We start from the raw sequence: 27,011 nt of genomic DNA, 5'->3' as shown, positions 1-27,011 counted from the left end.
GGCTTGGGTGGGGGGAGTTAACGTTGCGCTGTTGAGAACGGGGGGCCCCACTCTGACAGTCGTTCCTTCCCAGAATACCATACCTCCATAACACAGATACGCTCGGTACCGTATTTACCCGCCCCGGAAATGGTGGAAAAGGCACTCCCCCGTCAACGCGAACAACCCTAGGGTACGTCGGAAGGTCTACGTATTCATGCCCCAACGCGGCATTGCCCACCAGATGCGATCCTGATTTTCATGGGACCTATCGTACGATCATTGACCCTGGACATCCATTACGCGACTCTATACCTGGGCAATAGGATAATGTGGCACAAGAGCAAGGTAAAGTCAAACCACAATCTTCAGCAACCTCAGGCCCAAGGTCATCCTATGGGATAGGAGAACAGCGAGAGCCACAATTTCACAAGCTTGTCTGTCCCCAACCTAGGTGCCCGGAGACTATTCCCTGGTGGCACCGACATGTCAGTAAGACAATCTCGCAGCCGCTCCTTGCTACGATCAGCAGCCCTAAATTCTTCCCCGCTTTTCTCTGGCCCTACAGGACGGGATGTGCCCGACCAAACAAGCAAGCCCAGCAAATTAATAATTTTCAATCTAACCCATCCATTTTCGAGCCCGTAGAGCCCCTTTGTTAGGCGATTTCGGCGAGGCTCACGCGGACGGCCCTGAACAAGGCACAGTACCAAGTGCGTAGTTCCCGACATTACATTGCTCTGGTCTGTTCAACTCGGAAAAGTATTGGTGGGATGTGCTCAGTCGACTTGACGATCCATGGGAGCGACACGAGGAAGCGCTCCCCGAACAGCGACACCGCGACACAGCGCGCGCACATGTCGTCAAAATGGCCGTGGATACACCTTGGATGACATCATGAAGACGGTCCCATTGCAGCAGTGCGTTGAATAATACCCCGAAGACATCGATTACCAGACGCCAGAATACCGAAAATACCATCTGGTATCATCGGACAGTACTGCAGGTATGGCTGAATGTGAGATGGTCACCGTATTACGCACCACCAGACTGCCGGGCCCGCAAGGCGAATGAAAAGGGGATCGCACACTTACGGCAGCCTTAGCGTCCTACTGTACCTGCTACTATCCCTGACGAAGTAATACTACTCACATCGACCACACTAGCAGGGTGCCATTCACCGTTGAAACTCAGGGGCGTCTGCTCCGAGCCACCGGATTGACTCCAGGAAGGCAAATTAACATGGCCACACTCGCCATGATTCGATCCGATCCAATATGATCTTCAGGAGAGAAGGGGGAGATTGTCTCCATTCAAGATGGGCTACCCACTTGTCCCGCCTCGGAATGAGCGATCAGATGTTCTCTCCCAGGCAATTTTCCAGACGCTTCCTCGCTCCAGTCCCATACAGACTGTAGGGTACCGTACTCGTAGTACTCGGGATGGGATCGCCCTGCGGAGTATTGACCGCACGGTCAAATTACACTGCGAAACCCAGCAGCATGGAACCGTTGCGCCTCCTGTCACGGCGTGCTGGGATACACTGACCTTCCCAAGTTGGGCATGCTACTTCAGGGCGGTAGCAGCCCTAATGCATGCACTCGACAGCCGCAACCCGGCCAGCGTCACGGTGTCTTGGCCCTCTCTCGTAGTCGAGGTATCGCAGTTCCTCGTCTTCCTCATTTCCCTGATTTTCCAGATTGTCTCGGGGAGGGCCGGCCATTCCCACTAATCCGCCGGTTTCTAGTATGCAGCAGTTGACGCATTACTGCTAGTATCCTCCGCTGAACTGCTCTCCACGCAAACCAAAGCGGAAACTGGAAACCGCAATGCGCTCCCCTCTCAAACAACCCACCGACACGTCCTAACACCCCAGTCTGTCTCATCCTGCAGCCACCCTCGGCTCAGCCCCCCTTCAGATCCTTCGATGCATCTTCGATGCTCGATGCTTAATATACACCCGTGTTCTGCGACCCCACCAGACAACCCTCTCATGCAAGAGAGTCATTCTGTCATCCTCGGGCCCCCCCTTCTACGAATGCAGTCGCCCGTCCCGTCTCTGGTGGTCGCAGCTTAGACGTCTAATATCGTGGCGTGGCTGAAGAGGGCCAGGCCGGATTGCAACTTTGGAGACGACTTTGTTGCTTAGGGACCTCTCCAGTCCCCGACGTGTGACTGCAGCGAAACCCTCCTCGTCTCTCCTTTGCCAGGTCTCTGGTGCGACGCTTCAAGGGAGGACGCAGGGAGGACGCAGATGGTTCGCACCGATATAGTGTAACCAGCAGTAGCTTGCGACGCCTCTCAGTCCCGTTCACGATGACGATCACCTTTCTACATAGCATGCAATGTCAGTGTTCTTCCGATGTGGGATGATTTCTCTAGCGGGGTTCCTTCACCGCTGTATGTTGGCATCAGGATGAGCTTGCCTTGCGGTGAATGACGGTGTTCGAATTGTATTGCTGCTGCCGACATCTGTTCATTTCGAGATACCCGCATGAGGAACGGCTTGTGCGTCCGTCAGGCAACCATTCGGCAATGAGAAGTACAACCTTGAGGAAACTGGAAGGTCATGCGACCTGGACAGGGTTCTTCCGACCTCCCACAATGATATGAGCTCCATACATCTGAAATCAACTCTATCGCCGAGCGAATACAGGGGAAACAACGCAGGTCCACACCGTGTGACCAGACGGGCGACCCTCTTGAACGGACACTGTGCTTCGCCTATACCGGATCCTCTCTGGGCATCTCTGACATGATTCGACTTGGTCAGATTGAACTGCATGGCCCCGCAGCGGAACCGTGGCGCAGATATCAGGGCTGAGGTAGGAGCTCCATCGTCACCCGACTAGGGACGACTGCCACCAGGTCCAGAGAGATTGATCCATCAAACCCGCAGCCGTGAACTGAGAAGCGGCTCTTCCGGCTTCGGTACATACTATTGTTTTACACATTCGGAATACTTGGTGGATCTTGTTAGGGCTGTACCTGCGAGCTCTGGTAAGCTGCCTCCAAGTGCATCCATCTCAGCCTCAACCGCGATATTCGTTTCAGCTGACGAAACGCGTTGCAACGGCGCGCGACGGTGCGCAACTGTGCTCGGCCGATCGTTCCAGCCAAACTTTCTTCTGCCGTCTTCAAATACTCGGTCTCGACCGCGAACAAAGGAGGTGGGAGGTTTCAAGGCATGGGGGAAATGTGCGACGTTTCAATTTCCGAGCCGCGCGCGCGACGACTCGAGACCATTCGAACAACTGATTAACTTGAAGCAACAGAGTCGCGCGGATCGACTGAACTAACCGTATCTTTGGGATTATTTACCGTGTACCATTCGGCCACTGCAGTTGGCCCCCGTACAGCCCACGCCACCCAATCGGTGGCCCTGGGGGCCTAGGTTGGACCCATCGTGGATCTGGGGCTGAAAAAAGCTGAGCACCCTCAACCCGCACCCACTCGAATTTACGCTGTGGACAACGTGGCTTCCAGAATTCCTATCGAAAAGATGTCGGCCTTGCGCGCCGTTACGTCTTACGTGCAGCGTCGGGCCTGGCGCTATCTGATAAGTGGATTGTTGGATGCGTTGGCAATGTCCATGTCCAACCTTTCCCCCTCACGCCAGCTGAGGCTTGAGTCCTTGTTTTTATGATCGCAATAGCAATATCCTAATTTTGGTCATCGTGCGTGCTCGCATCGCCCATTGCGCACTCTCGGCCTGAAATGAAGGACCGCGGGACGATCGGATAGCCTCAGCCCGTTGCCAACCTTCGCCTCTCCTGCCGGCTTGGCAGTCTCGCTGTCCCGACGATGAGACACACAGCAGGGCACCTTGGTGGAGCTCGCCTGCTTGACAAGTTCTCCAGTGAATCCCGGGTCCAACGGAGCTCTCTCAAACACGGCATTTAATCGCCCAGGATGCCTCCGATCGCTATTCTTAGTATCGGTTCTTGGTCAACCCTGTCAATCTGGATGGCATGCATAAAAGAATTCGCAGCACAGAACAAGGATTAACGGCTTCTGAAACGCGCGATCCGGCACTTCGGGACAACCGGCATGAACCGTTGGCTGGGACGATGTCTCGCGCAAATTACGCCAGTGGGATGCAGAGAAGATTTTGATGTAGAGGAAACACTAGTCGAAGATCGAATAGAATGCCTAAGGTAGGTGATCTCTAGAGATTGCATCGTATGGAACAGATGTGACCCTCTCAAAATTGCAAAATTGGACCCCTCGCCAACTAAGATTAAATATTATAATCAAAGCAAAGTAAAAAAAAATCCTCGTGTTCCCCTGACCTCAGCTCGATTCGCTCCACTTTTCATATCGTTATCTGGAACCCGCGGCCCCAATTTATGCGAAACATCGCATCGAGATCCCGCCTCGACCAGCCGGGGTTGGCTGGGATAAACGACCTACCAAGGTGAGACTTGATCTGGTCTCGGATCCCGCCGGTAAAGAAAATCCCAGATGGACGGGAGAATAGGGATCAGGAAGCGAGCTCCATACCCAATACCCAGGTAAAGAGGGAAAGATTACGGGCTGTGTGCGGTACTCCGGGGAAGCCGGCTGTCTTAGCTGTCAGTCGGGGCTCGCTTGCTTCTCGCTACCAGAGGTGTCGCGCGAAGGTACAATACGTATTACCGTTTACCTCCTAACGAGTAGTCTGGGTGGAGGAGCCGGAATACGATGGAGCCGTGGTTGCGGGGGTTGGGGCGATCCATGAGGGTCGAGATCTTGACGGTGATGGCTGCTGACAGCTGGTATAGATGCTGAAATGAATGTGAGCGAGTGTAAAAGTGCTTTTCGTTCTTGGTGGTAGTTGGCAGTATATACTACAAACGTAGACATATCAGTTTCATGCGGAGGGCGGCTGTACCTTCCGCCGGTCCCTGGCTTCCCCTCAGCATCAGCACCGCCAGAGGTCTGCGGGGAACATCCAGCCGCCGTGAATAACGATGGACTTTGCAGCTCCAGTCAACAGCGCATTTACAAAGGCGTTGCCCAAGGTTGAGGTATTTCGCATTTCAATATTTAGAGGATACCAAGCTGATCAAGTCTAGCTACACGCTCACCTGAGCGGCAGTATCAGCCGTCAATGCCTTCACGAAATATGGGAGCGAAAGAAAGCAAAAGATCTCAGCTTCTCCATTGAGGATCCCTTAGTCCTAATGCCTCCAGGCAAGGTCGACTATACGCTCCAAACGTAAGGCAGCCGATGCCTTGAAGCCTGAATTTATAACGAATGACTGACACACCAGCATAGCTTTTTCCAAGTCTTCTCGAAGCTGATATACCAACTATGCAACGACCTCGAAAGCCTCGCCTATGCCGTAAATTCTGTACTAGAAGACTTTCTGAATGACGGAGTCCGCTATCTAGAACTCCGAACAATCCCCCGACCATCCTCAGAAGCAAACATAACCCGAGAAGGATACCTATCAACAATCCTCAACACAATCGACGCTTTCAAAGCCCGAACCCAACAAATGTCCGTCTACCTTATCCTCGCTCTAGACCGTGGAAATACAACACCGACCGAAGCCAACGAAATCATCGACCTCGCAATCGCCAACAAGACGCGCGGGGTTGTCGGCGTCGACCTCTGCGGGAACCCGACGCAGGGCGACGTCACCCTCTACGCGGACGTCTTCGCCCGCGCAAAGCTCCATGGATTGGGGCTTACGCTGCATTTTGCCGAGACGCCTGCTTCTGGCACTCCCTATGAGCTGGCCGCGTTGCTTTCTTTCCGGCCTGATCGGCTTGGGCATGTTATTCATGTTCCCGAGGAGGTTAAGCGGGAGATTGCACGCCGGCGCCTTGGGCTGGAACTGTGCATGTCTTGTAATGTGCACGCGCGGTTGATTGAGGGGGATTTCTTGGATCACCATTTTGGGGAGTGGAGGCATACAGATTGTCCCATTGCGTTGTGTGTAAGTTCACAATTTTGTTGTTTCTTTTTGCTGGCCCTTGATTTACTTCAAAGACAATGACGTCCTCGAGATGGAGTTTCTGACTGATACGCAGACGGACGACGTGGGATTTTTTTGTAGTCCTGTTTCAAACGAGTATCTTCTCGCCGCACAGCACTTTGGGCTTGGTCGTGCTGGATTACTGGATATCGCACAAAGGTCGATACAGTCGATTTTTGGAGGAGAGCAAGAAAAGGAAAGACTGAAGCTGATATTGGGTGAATTTTCTCAGGGCCAAGTAGAAGTTCGCAGCTAGGGGTGCGATTGCATCAATACTGACAAGAAAAATCATACTATATCATAAGTAGACACTCAAAAGGAGCCCGAAAGTGTTATACTAGATACAATCAGGAAGACGAAAGGTCCCCGAGCTTGTCACAATCTCGGGGCAATTGCCCTAAGCTCCACGTCGTGTGCACCTAGACATCGGCTCTAAGCGACCACCCAACATTCTAACATCCATCTATAGATCAACACGCTCCTTGAGAACATCTACCACTTTCTCCTGAAAGTCAACTGCCAAGGTTGGTCCTTCAGTACCTCGGAAGTCTCCTTTCAGGCAGGCAAGCACAGCTTTAGTATAACCCATGCCCATCTCTTTCGGCAATCCTTGAATTGCCAATGCCATCAAATCCTCAACAACCTTCTTCGGCCGCGGCAACCGTCCATTACTTTTTGCTTCTTTGATCTTAGCCTCCATCAACCGGGACAATGTCACCCACAGGCCAATTTCCAGTAGGACCACACCCAGGGCATAGATGTCGTGCAGACGGGTGAACTGCTGGTTTGGATGACCCTGTCGATTCGGATGACGATACAGATTCGGCTCCACCTCGAAATCCGCACGCATATCTGTGCCCTGTTGGACAGAGCGTGCATATCCCCAATCACTCAGGTATGAAATGACTTTGTTCCCATCAATGGGTGTTAAGAGGCGATGTTTGTAGAGCCCCGACGCGCTGATACCCGATGGCGTTTCGAGGAAGAGAAGAATGCCTCTGCTCCAGATATTCTTGTGCACCCAGGCTGAGGCGTGGATGTTGGAGACTGTCATAGCGAGACTGTGCGCCATGTTGAAGCGATCATTGAGGGTGGGCCTCTTCAAGGGACGTTTGTTCGTACTGTCCGTGGCGTTGATGAAGGCATGTAGAGTGGTGAGTGTAGCCCCAGTTGCAGCATCGGACGGAGGAAGCTTGTAGAGGAAGACACTTCGCTCTTCGGCAGGCTGGTCGATGAATCCAAGGCACTCTAACGCGTAGATCTTAGGTTGATCAAGGGTATCTGCTGATTTTTCGTTGAAGGTGGTATTATGAAGCAGCCAGGCAAGGTTGCGAAGGGGCTCTTTGAGCTCGTCGACTTCGTCTTTTTCCAGATCATCGCGTTTGAGCATACTTTCATACTCGTGGTACTCGATGATCACTTGAGTTGGTTCGCAGTTTGGCCGAGTCCATTTTCCCAGTTGGAATCCCCCTGTTGGCTTGCCTTCCTCGGCAATAGTGCCGGGCAGACTCTGGTAGTCATCTGGAGCCTTAGCTTCGACCAACATCCGACGCTTCATAACTGGCTCCAGACCACTGCTTTTCAACCCTTGTTGATCACTTTGAGCCAACCTGGCCAGCGTTTCCTGCGACATGTGCTGCATAATATTGCGAAGATCCTCCGACCACTTGGTATACGCCTCCAGGATACGATACAGCTTCTGCTTGTCGAAGAGCGACCAGTCACAACCCTTGATCTTGAGAAGTTTGGCCTTTCTTTTTGCTCGCTCCAGGAGAGACTCCTTCTCGCCGGCAACTTCCGGCTTCATAGTGTATTCCTCATCCACGAGATCATATTTAGCAGCCACAGTCCGGTACTCGGCCAAGGTTTTGTACATCTGGACCAGCAGATCTTCCACCGTGTCGATGATAAAAGGGTCTGCTTTCCCTGGCATCATGAGCCCATTTTCAGGATGGAAAAACATGCGTTTAAAAAACAGCAGGGTAGATAGCTGGAGGTTCAGTTTGAGTCGGATTTCGGCCCGATCATCGTCGAAGGCTTCAACGTCGGAGACGACGCCTTGGATGAAGACGGTCACTTGGTAGATCTGGGTAATGACTGTGACTGCTGTTCCGTAGACGTCCATTGTGTGTTTTGAAGACAGGAAGATGAGACGAAGGAAATGTCAGACAACTGGAGGAGGGGCTGAAGATTGGGTTCCCAGTCAGCACTAAGTACCAAGTGGGATAAGGTCGAATAGGCGTGGTCTAAGTCTTAATTGAAGAGCCCCGCACACCTTTGCGGACATGAGAATCCCAGGTTTATTTTGGTCTATCTTCATATCAGTAAACTTGCGGGCTAGACGAAGGAAATGGCCGATCTTTCCGCCTACGATGATATCCTCAACTCCCTCGACGATGACAACTACTATTCCTTAGATGAGAACAGCCTCTCACCCACTTTTCAAGTCTGGTCCAATTCCACCGACGTCGAGGAAATCGATATCGAAAGCCTGAATCTGTCTTCCGACTCCAGTTCCTCTTGGATCGACCCGCTCGAGTCGGCCATCACCGCCACCCGCAACGGTTCCGCCCCTGTCCTCAGCACCCTCTCTCAGTTCACTGCAATCCTGTCGCAAACCGGAGTCCACGGCCCTCGTCTTCTCAAAGCTACAAAACTCTCTGCCAGAGCGACGAAGATTGGCTCTGGCACCCAGTTTACCGTCTTCAAGGACCCTCTGTTCCAAGGAGAAGTCATCAAACGCGTCAATGTCCCCCTTTCCAGTCGAGCAGAGCAGCGCTTTGCGGCGAGCGTGGATTATCGCCTCCAGCTACGCACATTAGGACTTGAGGTTTTATCGCTTTGTAATCCGATCCTGCGTGCGCACCCCAATGTCACTAGCCTGCTGGCATGGGGGTTCGATTTCCCATTCGCAGATATGGCTGTGCCTGTTTTGTTCATGGAGGAAGCGATGATGCCGCTAGGCGGCTTCCTGGGTGCTGAAAAGAGGACTGTGGATGTGAGATACCAGCTTGCGTTGGATGTTGCCAATGGACTGGAGGCTTTGCATAACCTCAAGATCGTACATGGAGATGTCAAGCCGGATAATGTGCTCGTGTTTGTTGGCCCAGGCGACAAAGTACCTTTCAGAGCAAAATTGAGCGATTTTGGGGTCTGTGTTGATTTGGAGGCGCCCGATGGAAAATTTACACTCAGTGATTATCGTGGCACTCCTGCTTGGCTGGCCCCTGAGGTGATCGATGGGGACATCTCGCGATTCGGTGCGTTTTCGCCAGAAATGATGTTCAGATTCGATGCGTATAGCTTTGGCATGGTGTTGTTGTCAATCTTCACTCGTGACGGACTGCCCCTTGCCCTGGATGAGAATCACGATGGGATCGCAGATCAAGTTTCGACGTTACTCAACGGTCGGAAAGACATCTCGCCCTCTGTACGCATGGAGATTCGCAAAGCAATCTTGAGATTATTGTCCGAGGACCCCAGAGAACGCCCGTTGCCGAAATCAGATTTGCTCAAAACAGATGAACCGGCATATGCATCCTGGTATGTTCGACGTCCGCTTCTTTCTGCATAATGTCGACTGACCATTCGACCCCAGGATTTCATCTATTCAAATAGGTGCCACGAATACCCACACTGGAATAATTGACCCGGTCTACAACAAAGGGCCCCTATTCTGGTATCGACTCAACGAGAGCATTCGCACAGAGCTGGAGAAACAACACGCTCTCAGCAAAGAGGAAAATGCCCCTCCGTTTTCAGGGGACGTGCTTTTTGGTATCGCGCAGACTGTTACGGGGGAAAAGCCGAGGTATCTCGATCGCCTATTGACCTTTTTGGGTGATTCTGCCAGAGCGGGATTTTCGCCTGCTAGAGCCGTGTATGCGCAGATCATGGAGGCTCATGGCCAAGCGCCCGAGTTTAGTCAGGAGATTCTGGACGAATGGATGCTGCAAACAGTTTCTGAGGGATACCTTTTCGCCAAACCAGGTCGATTGACGCATGAATTGGAAGAGGCAAGGGGTACATTCAGGAAGCGTGGTGGCTTCTGTTCGGATCCATTTTTGGGGAAGAAAGAAGTCAAGGCAGCGGTAACCAGGGAAGAAGTCTTGGATTGGAAGGCCGAAAAAGGAAGTATTGTCGATCGCAAGGGAAATACAATTCTTCATTCTGCTGCTGCTTTCGGGGCGATTGATGCGGTACAGGTATTGCTGGATGATGCATGCATGGCAGTCGATATAAAGAACGAGAATGGCGAGACGCCACTATACAAGGCATTCCAGGCGGGACATGCTGAAGTGATCGAAGCCCTTCTTGATCATGGTGCCGATGCGTCTTGCAGAACTCAGGATCATACAACCCCCTTGCATTGGCTTTTTATGATCACAGATAATTCAATCCCTCGGGTATTGAAACGAATGATCGAGGGAGGTGCAAACATTGATACTGCAATTCAGCCTGTGACCAAGGAGAACAGCGGCGGGTACCCGGAAAAGATCCAGATCCTTCATTAGTATGTTGATCTTTCCTTCTGGACTAAGAACCTTGCTAACATCAATTTGAACAGTCCCTTTGAACTGCCACACGGAACACCACTCCACTGGGCGTGCTTCTTCCGCAACTTGGACGCTGTGGATGCTCTTCTTACCTCTGGAGCAAATATCAACTCATTTTACCACGACAGCGACGCATCAACGACTCCGCTTGCATTGACTGCCTACTATGGTGAGCCTGAGATTGTGAGGTATCTTATATCTCGAGGTGCAGATGGTACCTTGATTGATTCTACTGGGCGGAATACACTGCACGCGATCACAAAATATTTTCCTAGTCGACATGGCTATCTGCCTCGCCAGTGGCACTCTTGGATTCGCCACGGAACTTGGGAAAACCACCTGGAACAGCTTTCGGACATGGTCAACTGTTTAATTCGGGCTGGGGCGGACATCAACCTCAAAGACAAGGCATATCCACCCCTGACGCCTATTGCTGCAGCGGCCGATCTGGGAGTCTGGAATGGGGGCATGATATGTGCTCTTCTGGAGGCTGGTGCTGATTTGAAAGAGTCGATTCTGTCAGCTGGAGATACCGTCCTGCACAGCTGGGCTTCTGTCGTGGGACCGCGTTTGGATTACCCTAATTCATATCTGTCGACTTTGAAAAGGATAGCCCAAGCTATGCCAAACATCAACATCCCCAACAAATTCGAGGAGGACACCGCGTTGCATTTGCTGACGACAACATATCACCCAGAGGATGAGTTCGAGGCTGCATGTGATGTCCTACTTCAGAATTGCCCTCCCGCGAACATCGATGCAAAGACTCGCCAGGGCACCACTCCACTCTCCATAGCTTTGGAGACAGATCTTGATCCCGTACGACGCGGCCGCTTCTTGCTCGATAAAGGCGCCGACCCACTCATCGTCAACGATAGAGGAAGGGACATCTTCTTTTCGATCGCCAATAATGCCGTCCTCAGTGACCAAATCACCCATGAGCTCATCCAGCACTTCCTCCGCAGCTTCGGTCCTGACGTCCAAAAGGCTTACGAAGAACACTTTCTCTTAAATCCCAACAGCCACGACACCATTTTTGCAGCCGCAGCTCGTGCAAAGCCAATGACGTTGACTCTTCTACTTTCTTTCGGTCTCACGAGAGGTATAAATAAGCTTGACAATACCATTTCCCCGCCCCGGACAGCCTTAGACCACGCCCTCCACGCCGCTGAAATCAGCCGCCGAGCCCACATTACCGGGCTAGCATCATACAAACTCGGCCCCCCACGAACAAATGCCCTCAACCAGAATCTTGTCTATGATGAGAGACAAGGACCACCGTCGCGTGCGGCGGAAGCTTACAAGAGCTTCCCGGAGGTTATACGGATCTTGCGTGATGCCGGGGCCAAGCGGAGGTGTGAGTTGGAGGGCAACTCAAAGGGTGATTATATTGAACAGCCGGGAGACTGGGATCAAGAAGAGCTTCAGGGGTATGGCTTTACGAAAGAGTCACAGCCGAATGCTGAGACATGGAAAGACCTGTATGATCTGGCTATGTATGGCAGTGGGTGGAGTTGGTTAGGCCTGCTGACGGGGGAACGAAGGCGATGAAATGGGTCTCGACGTATCTGAGCGCATGAATGGATCTTCAAGGCGATTTTGAATTTCAATTGAAGCACCGGAGATTCTATATAGATTAAATCAAATCGACAGTTGATATTGTTCACCCGAAGCTGAATCCTGGAATATGCGGAAATGCCATCTTTCATATACAAATCACGGCACAGCAAACCACGCCATGGGCTCAAGCAACAACCCCCGAGACTGCTCAATCAGAGATGAATAGGGTTGATGAATATCATCTGTGGCTTTGGCTCACAGGGGAAGGGTCCACTTCGTGGCCGGTGGCGTCTGGGGGCCAGAGTTTCTCCTCGCTCTTACGAAAACTCCCATTGGGAAGCACCTCCAGTTGCTTATGCTTGATCTGAAGGAAGCCGACTCGGGTGGATGTTCTTAATAAGGGTTTTGTTTCAAGACAGGGGGTGGTGACTGTCAGCATCGGCGATTGTGCTGATCCTTGGCCTTGTCTGGGTGGCTTTCACGATGCGGCTCCACACTGGGCCTTTTGCACAGCGTTGACCTGATTTTTATTTGTTGAAGATACACTGTGTACTCTCAAACCGCCCGTAAGCATGTCAAAGATCGTCGATATCTCTTACGAAGCATGTCCGATTTTGCAGCTTCCATTGCCGACGTTGGCTGTGGATGGCCAAAAAGACAAATATGTTTTTTAAATGCCTGGGAGCTCGCAGTAATTGGACTCGACTCAGAACTGTCAACTTTGTCGATCATTTTACATTCGCTCACACATTTGTGCCAATTTGTCACTCTTTTACAATGCGCTTTGATTCTTCTGGGCGAGCCTTATGGCTCGTCTTGGTATCCCTGTGGATAGTGGCTACGATTGTTCCACAAGCCTCAGCATCCGATGAGGTGCAAAGGATGATACTCATAAGGAACCTTCGTTTGGGATCTAGCAGTTCTTCAAACACCAGTAGCCCTCATGGCTCGTCCACAGCGAGGCCGAACGCACTGACCGTCATTCCATCTTTTACCAGCACCCCAGGAAGCTCCTCGCCAACCTCTTCAATCGTTCCTGGATCATCTACTCCAAGCACGCTGAGCTCTCCCTCCATTTCATCTATTTCTACTCAGTCCCCGTCAGTCCCTTCGAGTTCGCTCTCGACTCTACTGAATACACCGCCGACTCCGTTGCATACCCCGTCAAGCTGTAGTGACACTTCGCTCAAACCAACATCAAAACCTGGATCCAGCACGATATCCCAGAGTAGTAACTCGCCATCATCATCGCCATTATCGTCACCTTCCGGGAGCCCCTCCTCGACGCCCAGTCTGTCGAATCTCTCGAGCGGTGCCACGACTCCATCCTCATCAGGCAACACTGTGGTTCCAGTCAGCTCGACGACTATGATCACCGGCCCAAGCACAACCATCACTAGCGTTGTTGTCTCATCTTCGTCTATTCCATTCCCTATCACTCTCAATACAGACAGCCCTCAAGCTACTTCGAGCGTCAGTTCCTTGCAGAACGAGATCTCGGCGACACTTATTCCTCTTCTTTTCAATTTGATCGACACACCGGACAAGGACAAGAAGCAAGATGTTATTGACGAGCTTGATAAAGTGGAGCTAGAAGCCAAGGTAAGCAAAGAGACTCAAAAGGCATTCATGGGATCCGAATTCACTTACTCTCTTTTCAGAACCTGCTTAACAAGATTGATCCAAAATCGGAAGGGTCATCTGGTTCATGCAGTGGCGGTGGGAATATCATCTCTGACATGGTTAGTACCATTACTTGCATTGATTGTGGTCTCAGAAAAGTCAAGTCCGAAATTGAAAATGGCGTCGATGACGACTTTTCCAACTTGGACGATATCAAAGATACAGTTTCCGATATACATGACCTGACGGATGAGTCTGATGATCGTAATTCTTCCTCCGGAATCCTCGTCAGAATCATCGTCATCGTCATGTTCGTCTTCGACAACTACTGAGGACATCTACGTGGGATGTTCTGCTGTTTCGGCTCCTGGTCGTAAACGACAAGCCGCGTCTTCTTGCACAACATCTACCGAGACCGTTACTGGATGTGATATCTCGGCATTTACGACAACCACCACTTCCTCCTGCTCTGAAATGGAAACCATCACGAACTGCAATGTTGTATGCCCAACCACCGCTGTTGCCAAGTCTCATTTGGTTGGACGCGCCTCTGAGACAACTAGTTGTAGTACTACTTGTTCTACAGAGACCGGATGCAGCACCAGAGGATCCAATTCGACTAGCTGGAGCACGACTACAAAAACGCCGACTAGTAGTTCCCCAGGAGCTATTGGGCAGTGTGGAGCGGGATGCTCATCGTGCATGTCACTGTCTACTCCAACAGCCAGCGCTGCTGCCAAGAGGGACTTAAACATTGCCAAACGTACTCTCACAACACCCCAAGACCCTCCATACAATGGTGACACTGGTTCATTCCTGGTTGCTCAATACGTCTGGGCGGAATGGGTGCCTCTTGGATCTGGCGAGGGGTCAGTCCCCACGGCGTTGTACCATGAGCTCAAGAACGAGAAGTACGACATGGCCGTACAAGGTCTCTACGGCTGTACCTCAGTGGTCGTTGTATCAGAGAAGGCCGTATATATGTCCCATTTCTGGGAAGTCCCTGGATTCAGCCATGGTAACTGGGGTATTGGAAGCCAGGAGCGCTTTGAACAGGAGGTCCTGATCCCCCTGGCAAACGGTGGTGGAGCAATCCCCGGACTTCGACAATACGCAGGTCCCAATGGTGCATTCGCTCGCCAATACCGACCGGCATAATATATCGTCCGTCCTGACAGCTCAGGCCGGTCGGAATATGACAAGGCATATGACAAGAAAGTCGATCAGATCGTGGAGAAGGTGAAGAATATTCTCGGGGTCAGCACTCCTCCTATTCCCATCACATATACCCGCACTGGAGGTACCGACTACTTCACTCCCCAGGGCAAGGTTCTCTTCCAATATGACCCAGTTCAGTCGCGTCAAGCTACGGATTCTTGTTCTATCCAGCAAGCCATGCAACGCATCTGGGTTGAAAATAAGCCTCGTTATGTCCATCAAATGTACTGGGTTGCATATGACGATCAGAAGGTTGCTCAGTCGGGCAACCAGAAGCGAGACTGTCCAGCCGATTCGACCCCCGGTGGGCAGGTTCCTCTGTCTTCTGGACTTGGGGTTAGCCCCACCAGTTTCAGTTACTCTCCCTCTAGTATCAACCTACCAAGCAGCACCCTGGCATCGACACCACGTCCTTCTCCTACTTCATCGCCGACTAGTTCGACACCCGACCAGTTCTCGACTCCTACCCCTCCTCCAACATCAACAACCGTACCAGCTACCACAACGGAGCCAATGCCGACTATAGAGCAGACCACAAGCTCCGATCCACCAACTACGACTGCCGATTCTAGGACAACAACCTCCGAATCTCCGTCACCTACCGCACAGCTTGTAGTCGCCTATGTCGTTGACGGATACTACAATAACTGGAGCGTATATACACCAGATATTGATGATGACAGCCCTGGCTGGTGTGACGGAAGTGCTGGGGAATGGGATGCCAGTGGCGATATCTCGCTAAAGGACGTCCCATACCCTGATGGTGACAATGACTTTGACTTTGATGTAGATGACAAGAGTGGTTGTTCCTATTCTTCTGACTCGGATGAGGGCGCGGGGACACTGAGCTGTCCTGATTTCTCGGAAGATGTGCAGTGTACTGAGTACGGCGACCAGAGCGAGCAGGACTGCTATGATGTCGCGGCCGCGATGATGGTTGTGCCCAAGGTTCTGTGCCAGTGGGGCTAGTAGAACGCATGGCCTTTTATCCTCTGGCATGGCATCGGCAAATATTTGGCTTTCCTCTTATTGAGTCAGTCCCCGAGGATGTTTCTTAGATCATTGTTCATCTATGTCAAACATGATGGTTTTTGCTAAATAGAACGTACTAAGGGCCCTTTTTGTATGCCATGCCATCATGCTAGTCTAGAGTGATGCGACCGACCTTCAATCATCTATTGTAGCAGTGTAACTCTTTCAATAGTGATGCTTAGTATCTCCTGCTTGTAAAAGTGTTTGGAACATCGACTGGACGAGGCTGAAGTATAAGTGGGGCGCCTTCCCGATCGGGTTTCCGACGTGGAGCCGCGGCAGCGCCAAACAGCGCCAACGCCGCCGACTGCAGCCATCGCGCCGCCAATCTTCTGCGCGCTTGCCAACTTCAGTGCCCGCCCAGCTTGTGAAAGCGTCATACCCGCGTTCACTGTTTCTATTCGCTTTTGAGATTTCACCAGATGCCATAACCGACTCAAGGCTAGGCGGTCTGGTTTTTTCGAGCGACAGTACCTGAGAGTATTTAAAGAGGTACCTTGCAGCATCCAACGTCTTCCTTCTCCCATCAACTTCCTCGGAACTCAATCTTATCACACATTCTCACTTCGCCATTGATCTTCATGTGATCACAACCGACACTTGACTATCTCAGCCTCTCCCATCGAATTCAAAATATCGTCATGGCCTCCACCGGGGCCCTTCCGCAAACTCTCAAGTCCATCACCGCTACCAAGATCAATGAGCTTTCCAAACAACGCGTACTTTTCGACAAGCGCAAGGAAGAGATACTTGCAGCTGCAACTGCAGCCACAGACCTACGCACCCGAGTGCGCACTCTTCTTGATGGGCTTTCACGCCTGAAAGGATACCCCAAAGATGCACTTGACAAAGATGACTTGGACCTTGATGCTGACTCGTCGGCCGATGAATTTGATGATGTGGATGTCAAGACACCCGGCATGGGTCAGCTGCACTGGGCTGATCATACAAACATTCGCCGCTTCCTTCTCCAGGGTCGATATGACGCCTCAATCTCAGATACCACTTTGCAGCGATGGATCGCCCAGCTGGAAAACGAACTCCGCTATCTCGAGCTCAAGCATGAACATGCGTCCTTTTACAGCAAGTTAGTCACCGAGTGGCTGACACAGTTAGACGGACAGCCGGCCACTCCTACCGAACACACTGGCGAGACTGATTCAAAAAAGTCTGACGTTGGCTTCGAGAGCGTGGGCCGCGCTGAGATGCACGAGCAAAGAATGCAATGGGAGTCGCTGGTCTTCACAACTGCGAACCATGTCGACGAGTCCTCGATACGATCCTACCTTGATGGCTTGTTCCTCAAAGACGAGTTGACGAAGCAAGCACTCAAAAAACTTCGCGAGAGCCTTCAGAGCTTTGGGAACGAATTCTCCACCCAAGGGGATTGGTTAGATGTTGATGAGCTTCAATGGGTTTCAAAAGCACTGATGAAGACCGACCTGCTCAGCAATGAGAAGTCGGCAATCCTCAAAGAATTCATGCGCAACAAAGAGGTCACCCAAGAAGTGGCCGACGTGCTCAACATGCGACTCGCGTCTCTGGACAGTTGGATCTGGGGTGAAGACGGCATCCCCATCGAAATGCGTCGACAGCTGAATGGAAAATATCGTGTGTACATGGATGAAGACCTCCTTGACAGCCTCATGTTGCAATACCTCGGAACCAAATGGGCCATCAAACTGCGATCGGTGTTCACGAAATTTTTGGAGTCGCACGCATGGTGCCCTATTCAAGAAAAGATCCCAGAGGAGCACAAAGAGCGACGTAAATATTTCTTGGGAACTACATCACCCCCTGGGTCAAGCTCAATCAATAAACTGCGAAGTGAAACATACCGACAGGAGTACTTTATGAGTCAGTTACCCGATTCCGCCGAGGAGGGCGCTCGAAACTACGACGACAACACTGAGTATAAGAGTGCTTTGGACAAGAAGCATTCACTTCTTCATCGACTTATCACGGAATCTCTCATCCAAAAGAACCTAAGAGGCGAGTTCGCCGCAATCCGATCTGATTACAAATGGTTTGGCCCATCCCTACCCCATGCCACCACTCTCACGGTCTTGGAGTACTTTGGCGTCCCGCAGATGTGGCTGAGCTTCTTCAAGGCGTTTCTTGAGGCCCCTATGAGATTCGTGCAAGATGGCCCAGAGGCTCAATCGCGGGTTCGCAAGCGAGGAATCCCTATGAGTCATACTTTATCAGACTGCTTTGGCGAATCAGTCCTTTTTTGCATGGATTATGCCATCAACCAGGCCACGGATGGTGATATCTTGTATCGGCTGCACGATGACTTCTGGTTCTGGGGATCCCAGAAGGACTGCGAACAAGCTTGGAAAGCCATGGCCAATTTTGCCGACGTGATGGGGCTGGAGTTCAATGAAGAAAAGACCGGAACCGTCCAAATGGGCGAAGGATCTAGAAGCGAGACTCTTCCTGTCGGTGATATTCGTTGGGGCTTCTTGATCCTAGATGCCAAGCAGGGTAGATTCATTATCGATCAGGAACAGGTGGATCGCCACATTGAAGAGCTTGGACGCCAGCTCTCCTCTTGCAAGAGTGTTTTTGAATGGGTTCAGGCATGGAATGGATACTTCGGGCGTTTCTTTATCAATAACTTTGCCAAGCCTGCTCTATGCTTCGGGCGAGATCACATCGACATGGCGGTCTCGACACTCAGCCGTATTGAAGAGGCTTTGTTCAACAAGCCATCCGAAAAGAATATGCAGGCAAAGGGTGGGGTAACCATGTATCTACGGGCCGTAATTGCGGAGCGCTTCGATGTCCACGATCTACCCGAAGGGTTCTTCTACTACCCGGTTGAGCTTGGTGGTCTCGAGCTGCTGAACCCGTTTGTCCGTCTGCTCTCCATGCGTGAAAACATCAATCGAACACCGCAAAAGACACTGGAAAAAGCGATTCTGGCAGACGAGGAAAGGTACCAGAGATACAAGGAAAAGTTCGAAAAGGAAGGCTCTCAAAGTGGAACGATCCTTCGTGGCTCCGATGACTTGCCATTGCCTTTTCCGTCTCTGGATGAGTTCATACGATATCCCGAAACTTTCAGCGTCAGCTATTATACCGCTTACCGGAATTTGATTGCTGTGCCCAGTGAGATGGATGTTTCGCCCACTGGCAGTTTCACCAAAAACCAGACTGGACTCGCTGGCAAGATAAACAAGTCAGGTAGGGTCGGACCTTCCTGGAGCCAGATGACCCCATACTGGAGATGGGTGGCAGAGCTTTACCACGACGAGATGGTGCGAACCTATGGAAGCTTGGCGGCGGTCAATCGCGAGTTCATGCCGCTTGGAGTTGTAAAGACTTTGAAGGAAGGGCGTTTCAGGTGGCAGGGCTAAGGTAGAGAAAGGATGAGCATTGAGCTTTGATTTCCGTCAATCCCATCACAAGTTTATCTTTAACATCTTGGATCTTTCCCACTCCCACCCTTCAACTATGCGAAGTGAGATATCCTTATACATTTTCATATGGTTCGTACTATTTACAAGGAGCGTGCCTGTCTCGACACGGTCCCGAGGTCATGGTCACTTACAAGTTGTCCCCAACCTGGAGTTCAACTATTTCCCAGTATGTCCTTTAGCAGGTGTATCCTAGAGGGGCCATTTTAAGAATTGAGCTGTGTTTAAATGTGTACTTTATTCAATTCAACCAATAACAATAATATCTATAGATCAACAATCAAAAGATCTGTTGTTCTCTGGAATCAGAGAATGCCTCCAAACTTGGAATAGAGCCAGCTAAACCATCGAAGATTGTATAGCTGCATGATATAGACACTTTCGGTGATAACAAAAATGACAAAATACAACTGCGCCCAAGTCCAACGAACAGTCCCTTCCCTTTTCCAAGGCGCATCGAGAGTCCGCACGTACTCCTGCCAAAGATCCTCGACCTTCATTCCGGTGACTGTTTCCCACGTCCCAAACGAGCAGCCGTAAGCACCATCACACTCCTTGGCACCGTCGTCTGCATAGCCAGCGTGCCAAATCTGACCCATTAGTTTTGGAACCGTGTCTTTGTCGAGAGAGTTCTCCAGCCATTCGAGGAAATAGGCTGTCTGATACTTGGTATTACCCCAGTCAGGATTTTGGGGCAGCTGATCTGGCGAGGATGGGCGCTGCCAGTTCAGTCTTTCAAGACCGGACTTGACCACAACATAATCTGAAATGCCCTCTAGAAGACCCTTGGGTGCAGATAATGGCACAGGGAGCCTCGGAACCCCTTCTGTTTTCCCAAGCAACCAGAAGTCCCAAAATCCGGACGAATGTTGCAGCAGATCCAGGTCTAGCCCCGACTTAGGCCTATAACATTGAAAGATGAGTGCTACCTCATATGTGAATGTTGCTAGAGCCTCGCGCCATAGTGTCCTTGGGGAGACTGAGGTCCACACAATGCCGCGATGTGGAAGCTTTATGGTAATCTTCCTGTGGTCATTTTCACCCTCTGTGCCCATGCTCATAATGTCGGAAAGTCCAGATTCATGGATCATTGAGTACCCCCCAACATCAACGTCGACAAAAGTCACAAGGGGATACGTGACCACGTCCGGATAATGGGCTGCCATTGGTGCAATCAGATATTTTATGATGCTCCTCATCATATCTGGAATTTCATTATCAAAGTTGGGAAGCATCTCTCTGCAAGGGCCATCCCCCCAGACGCAGGTGACAGTAAACGCCACAACTCGAGGACCACTGGTTGCCAGCTCGAAAGTTGCATTCCGCGCAATATAGGGACCACTTTTGGACCATAAAACCTTTCCCGTTCCAGAAGAAGTCACATTATTAGGATTCTGGGCCTTATTGACACTCTTTTGGGCTTCCCGGTAAGCCTCTCGCTCTTGAGACATCTGCTCAGCCATCTTGGTAAAAGACTGTTTTTGGGCGTGATATCTCGCAGACTGGGCACTTGTGACCGTCATTCTGTCGGACTCCCATACCTCAGAGTGGCGCTTTCTGATCATACTGGTCCAAACCTTTGCGTAGTTTAATTTAATGCGCCAAGAGTTATCAATATAGTCGGATGGATGGCCGCCTTCCTTGGATGCTCTGCGTAAGGCCAAGTTACTTTGCCATTCCTCGATTTGACTAGATATAGTAGGTTTGGACCAGAAGGCTTCGGTTCCAAAAATTAATTTTGAAAATTCTTTGCCAGGTCTCCAGTTCCTATCATGAAAAAAATCTGGCGAATGGTCGCCGGGTTTTTTGGATCGATCTCCATCTTTGGGTGCGGTTGTGAGAGTGTGTGTATCGCCTGTTCCAGGGAACACTGAGGCGGTTTTAGCGGGAGAATCGACCGATTCTGACGGTTCAGAGTTGGACTTATTTGCCCTCGAAGGTAAGCTTGTCATTGTTTGGCCTGTTTCTGTTGATGTGCAGAGTGCGATAGCCAGGAAATATAGCAAGGCCAAAAGCGCTGGTTGATGAAGTTGAAAGATTTGCATTTTTGTCTGGTCTCTGAGCTGTTCTCGGGACCTGCAAGTATCAATAGCTAATATATCTCATAGTTCTTAGTATCGTTTTCTGGTGACTGAGGAAGAGGCCAGCCCCTCAGCTTCTGGGTTTCGAGGCAATTTATCCCCAAGAGTCTCTGGTTTAAAGTCCTGGGTATGAGTTTGTTTCACTCAACAAAGACAGAGTCTGTAGATTGATCAATATAGACGGTTCATAATAATAGAAAATAGACAACAAAGAACGAGGCGACTCCTTTGGCATGAAGGCCAACAAAGACTCATATTCAACATCCTCTGAAAGCGTGGCGTTTTTGGAAAAAAGAAAATAGGGCTGATCTGTCTCTCGATCAACTTTTCGAGTCGAGTACCATCTAACATGGTGGCTCGTTCAAAGAAGTATTTCGTGGGTGAGGCTTAATCAACAAAGCAAATTTGAGTAACATGATACCGAGTACAATTGCACGGCAACCTGAGACAAACAATGTCTTTGTCATATTCAAGATAAAACCAACGCCCTCCCCCTGTTTTATATGTACTCGGCAAAACTACGTTGACAGAAGGGCAGGGCCTTTGGAACTTGGAATTGCCGAAAATTCTTGGAAGAACGTAGTAGTATCACTGCTTGCTGTTATTAAGTAAATGCAGGAACGCCAACATTGGAACTAGATAATTCTAGTTAGGGAAAATAGCTGTTACGCAACGTGGGTGGTGCAGATACTAAGTCCCCCGTTGCAAATATTGACCACCTGGGTCGAGTACCCGTACTAGTTTGTCGATCGAGGTGTGGTCGCGTGTCGTCTCCATCCTGTGGCACCAAGTCACTTGCTTTTGCAAGCCGGCTGCTGTTATTTCGTAGAGGAACTCACCGCCGACCTGTCTGCTGTCCCCGCCTTTGGTCGCCAAGCCACTCGGGATCTGCTTCAAGCCTTGGATGATTGATTCTCCGATGATGCGCAGCATACTCTTGCGAATGTATTCGGGCTTTGAGCCAAGGGCCAAGGTGTTTGTCATTCCGAGGTCGTCGTACAGCTTTCGCGTCGGATCAGCATACATCGGGAATGGGCATTCGGTATGAGTCGCATAAAACTCAATCAAGCCCGGATCGCCACAGCCGATGACGACGATTGATGTGCTCGTGGGGAGCCGGGCGAGGTCGTCTGGCTTTATGGCTTGCGACAAAGAGATCAAGAATTCTTGGCAACTCTGTAGAGAACATGTTATGATAAAGAGCCCAAATATTTGATCTTTTGACTCAAATTATCCTTTGAGTTCGATGGACGGGGATTTGAGAGGCTTACACCGCAGAAGAAATGCCGAACAAAGATAATCAGCACGCGTTGTGCTGTATCAGGACCCTGGTAAAGACTCTTGAACGGGTGCGCGTTGCCCTCGCGATCCAACACCTGATAATTCTCGACTTTCTGGCAAGCCTCCGGGGATGGCAACGCATCATTTCCGGTGCGCTCGTTGTTTTTATCATCTGCGGCATGGGCACTCTCGTTGGCTGGCGCAGCGACCGTTGCGATCTGGGAGTCGTCTTTCGTGGTTGCGGATGCTGGGACGGACCTTGTCTCTTGATCGGTGGCCATGTCGGTGCAGAGCTTCTCTGGCATCCTGTTGGGGATTTGAGGAAGGACCAGGCCCGAGTGGGGAGAAGCTGTGCGGTTGATCGTCAGCCCAAGCGGTGGTCAGTGTGGAGCGGGGCGGGAACCTTATCCTCGCGGGGCAAACGATACATGGTAAAAATCATGAACCAGCTGGGTTTCAAGATGGAGATGGCTCTCCTCCAACAGAGCTGTATTAATTGGTAATCTGCCTGAGACTGCTCTCCCCAACTATAGTCCCGTCCAAGTGAACCATGTGAGGTTTAGGGCCGAAATCGACAGTATGGTCGCGTCTAGATCGCTACTCCTGACACTTTACAGGCAGACTTTACAGGCAGAGCTTTCTTAGAGTAGCTGCGACTGTAAATAGCTGGATCCTTTCATAGATATTAATATTATCACACTTGTACCTCAGTCCAGGGTTCAACTGCAAAAGCGATATGCAGCCTACCACAACTATATATCAATGTACGTACAAGTGTTGTGTACCACTTCTTAAACGAACTTGGAGCCTCGTTGGGACCTGCAGTGGCCTCATAGCCGTTGTTTTTGAATTGCTGCCCTCATGGCGCGCAACTTCGGAACCGTTGTGATGCTTCTGCAAAGTCCAGGACAGCCTCCACCGTCTTAGCTCGCGAAGCAGTGCCTCGTGTATCTCTCACTCCTTCTCCAGGTCCTCCTAGTATAGTAGGGTTGACACGCTGTTGAACGCGCCGCCAACTTTCTCCCGGAGCTCTCGGCGCAGGTGTCTGAGCTCAGGCAGTCCAGGAGGACGTGGGTCACACTTTCCCGCTCGCCGCAAACGCACTGGTCGTCGTCGCGAAAACGGAAAATCTTGGCATATGTCGATAACCAGCTGTGTCCCATTCGCAACTGCGTTAGTAGGTACGCTCGGTTGCGCGGCAGAGATCCGTAGAGCCGTCTCGTGTACTTGGCCGGCAGTGTCCTGTCGATCTTTCGAAGGTGGCCGCCGTTCCGAGACTCCTTCCATTCCCTTTCCCATTGGGTGTAGATGCCTTTGCTGATGTGGGCCCTCTCGCGCGACAGTAAGGGGGAAAACGAATGGTTTGGCCCGGTATGGCAGCCTCTTTGGCTAACTGATCCGCTGTCTCGTTCCCAGGGTCGTTGTAGTGCCCGGATATCCACTGTAAACTAATCGCGATGCCGTGGGTCTTGGTATTCGTGGCTGCCCGGAGGATAGTATGGATGATCTGCTGCCCGGACCTGTTCCCAGGGCTAAGGATTGTTTGCAACGCCGACAAACTATCGCTGAGGATGGCTGCGGATTTCACCCGTGTACCAGTTGACCAACGCTGGAGGGCACTCTTGTTGACGATGTTGATTGCGTATAAGACTCGGATTAGTTCAGCGGCATGCACTGACCATCGGTCGGCAGGTCCGACCTGGATTTGTAGACTTTCGGTTGTTTCCAGTGAATCGTTGAGCGCTGTGGCTGCGACGCCGAGGTGACCTTGGCGTCCCGAGGTGTCGGAGTAGACAATGACATCCGTCATGGACCTTGCTACCTCCGCTCGTTCCATTGCGATCTCTCTGTCGGGTTCGATCTCGATCTTCGAGAAGGCCTCGGTTCGCCATGGGGGAGTGGGGTTGGATCGATCATTTCCAGTTCGTGTAATCCAACTACTCTTGCAAAGCAGCGGCCTATCAGCAAATAATACCATTAGAGAGCTTGAGAGCAATCCAGGTATTGAGATACCCGATATATAGAGTCTATTGATGATGCTAATATATGTAGATACTCTGGCCCTTGCGAACCGTCTAGATGGACTACCATTGGCCATTGTCATCGCCGGGGCCTTAATGCGTGAAACTGGAACCAGCATTACTGAGTACTACAGTATTACCAAGAATCTTGGTCCGACCTACAGCTACAATCGAATCCTGGACGTCAGTACCAGCAAGGTAATATGCTGCAAACATGGGTAATCTCATATCATGAGATTCAGAAGAGGGACCCGAACGCAGAGAGCTTCTACAGCTACTTGCTCACTGATAATCGAGATATCTGGTACGAACTAGTAAGGAGTGGTTGTCACAGCTCAAATGTCCCTGCTTGGCTTAAAAAGACCGTTTCGAGCGAACTCACATTCAAAATCGGTGTAAAGACTCTTATCGGATTCTCTCTTCTTGAAGCTAAGGAACAAGCGGGAAGCTATGCGATGCACCCAGTGGTACAAGACTGGTGTATCCACCTTGCCAAAACAGACAAAAATGTGGATTCCATCCAGCTGGATGGACTGGCACTGATATCTGTTGGATACATTGTCCCTAGTTCAAAGGAGAGGAATTATTCCGCCCTTCAGCAACGACTTCTTCCACACGCGAATTATGTACGTCATAGGAGTTGGTCAGGCGACAATATTGCGATATCGGGAGCATTTCTTGGTTTAGGGGATCTCTACTCCGATCAGGGCGAGCTAAAAGAGGCAGGGAAGATGTACTGGCGAGCATTGGCGGGTAGGGAGGCGGCCCTAGGTCCAGATAATGCTGCCACGCTTGACACAGTCCACGGCCTAGGGTATCTCTACAGATACCAGGGAAAGCTGAAGGAGGCTGAGGAGATGTACCAGCGAGCACTGGCAGGCTACGAAAGGGCCCTGGGCCCAGATCATCCATCCACCCTCAACACAGCTAACAACCTTGGTCTTTTCTACTCCGATCAGGGGAAGCTTAAGGAGGCAAAGGAGATGTGCCAGCGAGCGCTAGAAGGCACAGAGAAGACCCTAGGCCCAGATCATACTGCTACTCTCCGCACAGTCCACGGCCTTGGCTTAGTCTGCTCTGATCAAGTGAGGTTTAAGGAAGCAGAGGAGATGTATCAGCGAGCACTAGCGGGTTATGAAAAGGCCCTAGGCCCAGATCATACATCCACTCTTGACGCAGCCCACGGCCTTGGCCTAGTCTACTCTGATCAAGGGAAGTTTAAGGAGGCTGAAGAAATGTACCAGCGAGTACTGACAGGCAAAGAGCAGGCCCTGGATCCAGGTTATAACAGGACCCGGCGACTTGCAGAAAGGTTAAATGCCTTGAAAATCGCAAATGGAAAGTAGTATGTATCCCACCTTCCCTGTAGGAGATAATTATTTATTTTTGTATATTCTTGGGGTGGGTTCAGGAATATTTTTATGTTCGAGGCAAAAAGCCAGTTGGCTAAATGGTCAGGTGGAAAGCATCCAACAAATTCATATTTTGTATTTTCTAATCTCTATTGACTGATAGGTTAGAAGAGATCGGGGAAGATCAGACATTGCGGAATAACTGTCTAAATTGTGTGACCAGATCTCTCAGAAACAAGGCATGACGTAGCTCGCCTAGTCATAATTGGAGACCCACTATGGTCCATGGGATTCCACGGACTCCCGTATGTAGAGTGTAGTTTTACATAGCTATGTACAGTACCATACAAGCTGCATTTTACGGTGTCCCTCAATTTAAGGCGACCTGCTCATTAATTGATCCGCGCTAGGGACTTGGCAATGGATCCAGAATATAGTCGTCAAGTGTGTAGTGGTCAACTCGATTTCGAGAATGACTGTGTGTTCAAAGTTCTGTATGTTCCTGGGGGTATGGCGGAATGACTTCATAGGCTCGAGCTTTCTTACAAGACAACGATCAAAAAGTTCAAGCAGCGACGGCCGCTCAAGTCTCTGCGGGACACGTCGAGTAAATAGTATATATATTCCAGATCCTTTTATTCTGCCTCATCTCCCTATACCCTTTCTCTTTCGTTCTCACCCTTTGCGCCTCGTCTTCCTGGCGTGTTCCCAAAATGGCTTAGTGCATCAAGCAGCACCGTTGACTTACCTCCGTAGCCCGCAGCGGCGATGAGGTCAACGGCAATATCCATTTTAACTTAGCACAGCCTCGCTGGCCGAGCCAAGTTGAGGAAAGTACTCACCCGGACAGCCAAAGGGCCTATCTTCAGTTAAGCCTAAACCGGACGGATACTCAACGTTAAAATAACAAATTGCTTAGT

General features: G+C 50.7%; 9 protein-coding genes across 9 annotated transcripts; 6 read left to right on the top strand and 3 right to left on the bottom strand.

Moving 5' to 3' along the window:
• Nucleotides 1-4,931: 4,931 nt before the first annotated feature.
• On the top strand, nt 4,932-6,201 carry N7532_011483 (putative adenosine deaminase; the record flags this gene model as incomplete). Its single annotated transcript, XM_056623974.1, has 4 exons — nt 4,932-4,988; nt 5,037-5,179; nt 5,240-5,906; nt 6,001-6,201. The coding sequence occupies 4 exons, from the start codon at nt 4,932-4,934 to the stop codon at nt 6,199-6,201; spliced, it is 1,068 nt and encodes a 355-aa protein (XP_056468962.1).
• Nucleotides 6,202-6,408: 207 nt separating this feature from the next.
• Nucleotides 6,409-8,070, bottom strand: N7532_011482 (uncharacterized protein; the record flags this gene model as incomplete). Its single annotated transcript, XM_056623973.1, has 1 exon — nt 6,409-8,070. The coding sequence occupies one exon, from the start codon at nt 8,068-8,070 to the stop codon at nt 6,409-6,411; it is 1,662 nt and encodes a 553-aa protein (XP_056468961.1).
• Nucleotides 8,071-8,295: 225 nt separating this feature from the next.
• On the top strand, nt 8,296-12,052 carry N7532_011481 (ankyrin repeat and protein kinase domain-containing protein; the record flags this gene model as incomplete). The annotated part of the gene is made up of 3 exons (XM_056623972.1): nt 8,296-9,488; nt 9,544-10,458; nt 10,513-12,052. 3 exons carry the CDS (start codon nt 8,296-8,298, stop codon nt 12,050-12,052), a joined length of 3,648 nt encoding a protein of 1,215 aa, XP_056468960.1.
• A 1,377-nt stretch (nt 12,053-13,429) lies between these two features.
• Nucleotides 13,430-14,016, top strand: N7532_011480 (uncharacterized protein; the record flags this gene model as incomplete). The annotated part of the gene is made up of 2 exons (XM_056623971.1): nt 13,430-13,663; nt 13,723-14,016. The coding sequence occupies 2 exons, from the start codon at nt 13,430-13,432 to the stop codon at nt 14,014-14,016; spliced, it is 528 nt and encodes a 175-aa protein (XP_056468959.1).
• Nucleotides 14,017-14,386: 370 nt separating this feature from the next.
• On the top strand, nt 14,387-15,871 carry N7532_011479 (uncharacterized protein; the record flags this gene model as incomplete). The annotated part of the gene is made up of 2 exons (XM_056623970.1): nt 14,387-14,810; nt 14,868-15,871. The coding sequence occupies 2 exons, from the start codon at nt 14,387-14,389 to the stop codon at nt 15,869-15,871; spliced, it is 1,428 nt and encodes a 475-aa protein (XP_056468958.1).
• Nucleotides 15,872-16,575: 704 nt separating this feature from the next.
• N7532_011478 (uncharacterized protein) lies at nt 16,576-19,296 on the top strand (the record flags this gene model as incomplete). The annotated part of the gene is made up of 1 exon (XM_056623969.1): nt 16,576-19,296. One exon carries the CDS (start codon nt 16,576-16,578, stop codon nt 19,294-19,296), a length of 2,721 nt encoding a protein of 906 aa, XP_056468957.1.
• Nucleotides 19,297-19,661: 365 nt separating this feature from the next.
• Nucleotides 19,662-20,819, bottom strand: N7532_011477 (uncharacterized protein; the record flags this gene model as incomplete). The annotated part of the gene is made up of 1 exon (XM_056623968.1): nt 19,662-20,819. One exon carries the CDS (start codon nt 20,817-20,819, stop codon nt 19,662-19,664), a length of 1,158 nt encoding a protein of 385 aa, XP_056468956.1.
• Nucleotides 20,820-22,127: 1,308 nt separating this feature from the next.
• On the bottom strand, nt 22,128-23,023 carry N7532_011476 (peroxiredoxin-like family protein; the record flags this gene model as incomplete). Its single annotated transcript, XM_056623967.1, has 2 exons — nt 22,128-22,613; nt 22,709-23,023. The coding sequence occupies 2 exons, from the start codon at nt 23,021-23,023 to the stop codon at nt 22,128-22,130; spliced, it is 801 nt and encodes a 266-aa protein (XP_056468955.1).
• A 1,503-nt stretch (nt 23,024-24,526) lies between these two features.
• N7532_011475 (uncharacterized protein) lies at nt 24,527-26,085 on the top strand (the record flags this gene model as incomplete). Its single annotated transcript, XM_056623966.1, has 3 exons — nt 24,527-24,719; nt 24,771-24,922; nt 24,982-26,085. 3 exons carry the CDS (start codon nt 24,527-24,529, stop codon nt 26,083-26,085), a joined length of 1,449 nt encoding a protein of 482 aa, XP_056468954.1.
• Nucleotides 26,086-27,011: the final 926 nt, after the last annotated feature.

The sequence above is a fragment of the Penicillium argentinense genome (assembly GCF_028826775.1).
Source record: "Penicillium argentinense strain IBT 30761 chromosome Unknown utg000011l_segment0_segment0, whole genome shotgun sequence".
NCBI classification, from domain to species: Eukaryota; Fungi; Ascomycota; class Eurotiomycetes; order Eurotiales; family Aspergillaceae; genus Penicillium; species Penicillium argentinense.
The sequence above is the reverse complement of the archived record's forward strand: the minus strand, read 5'-3'. Positions and strand labels throughout refer to the sequence as shown.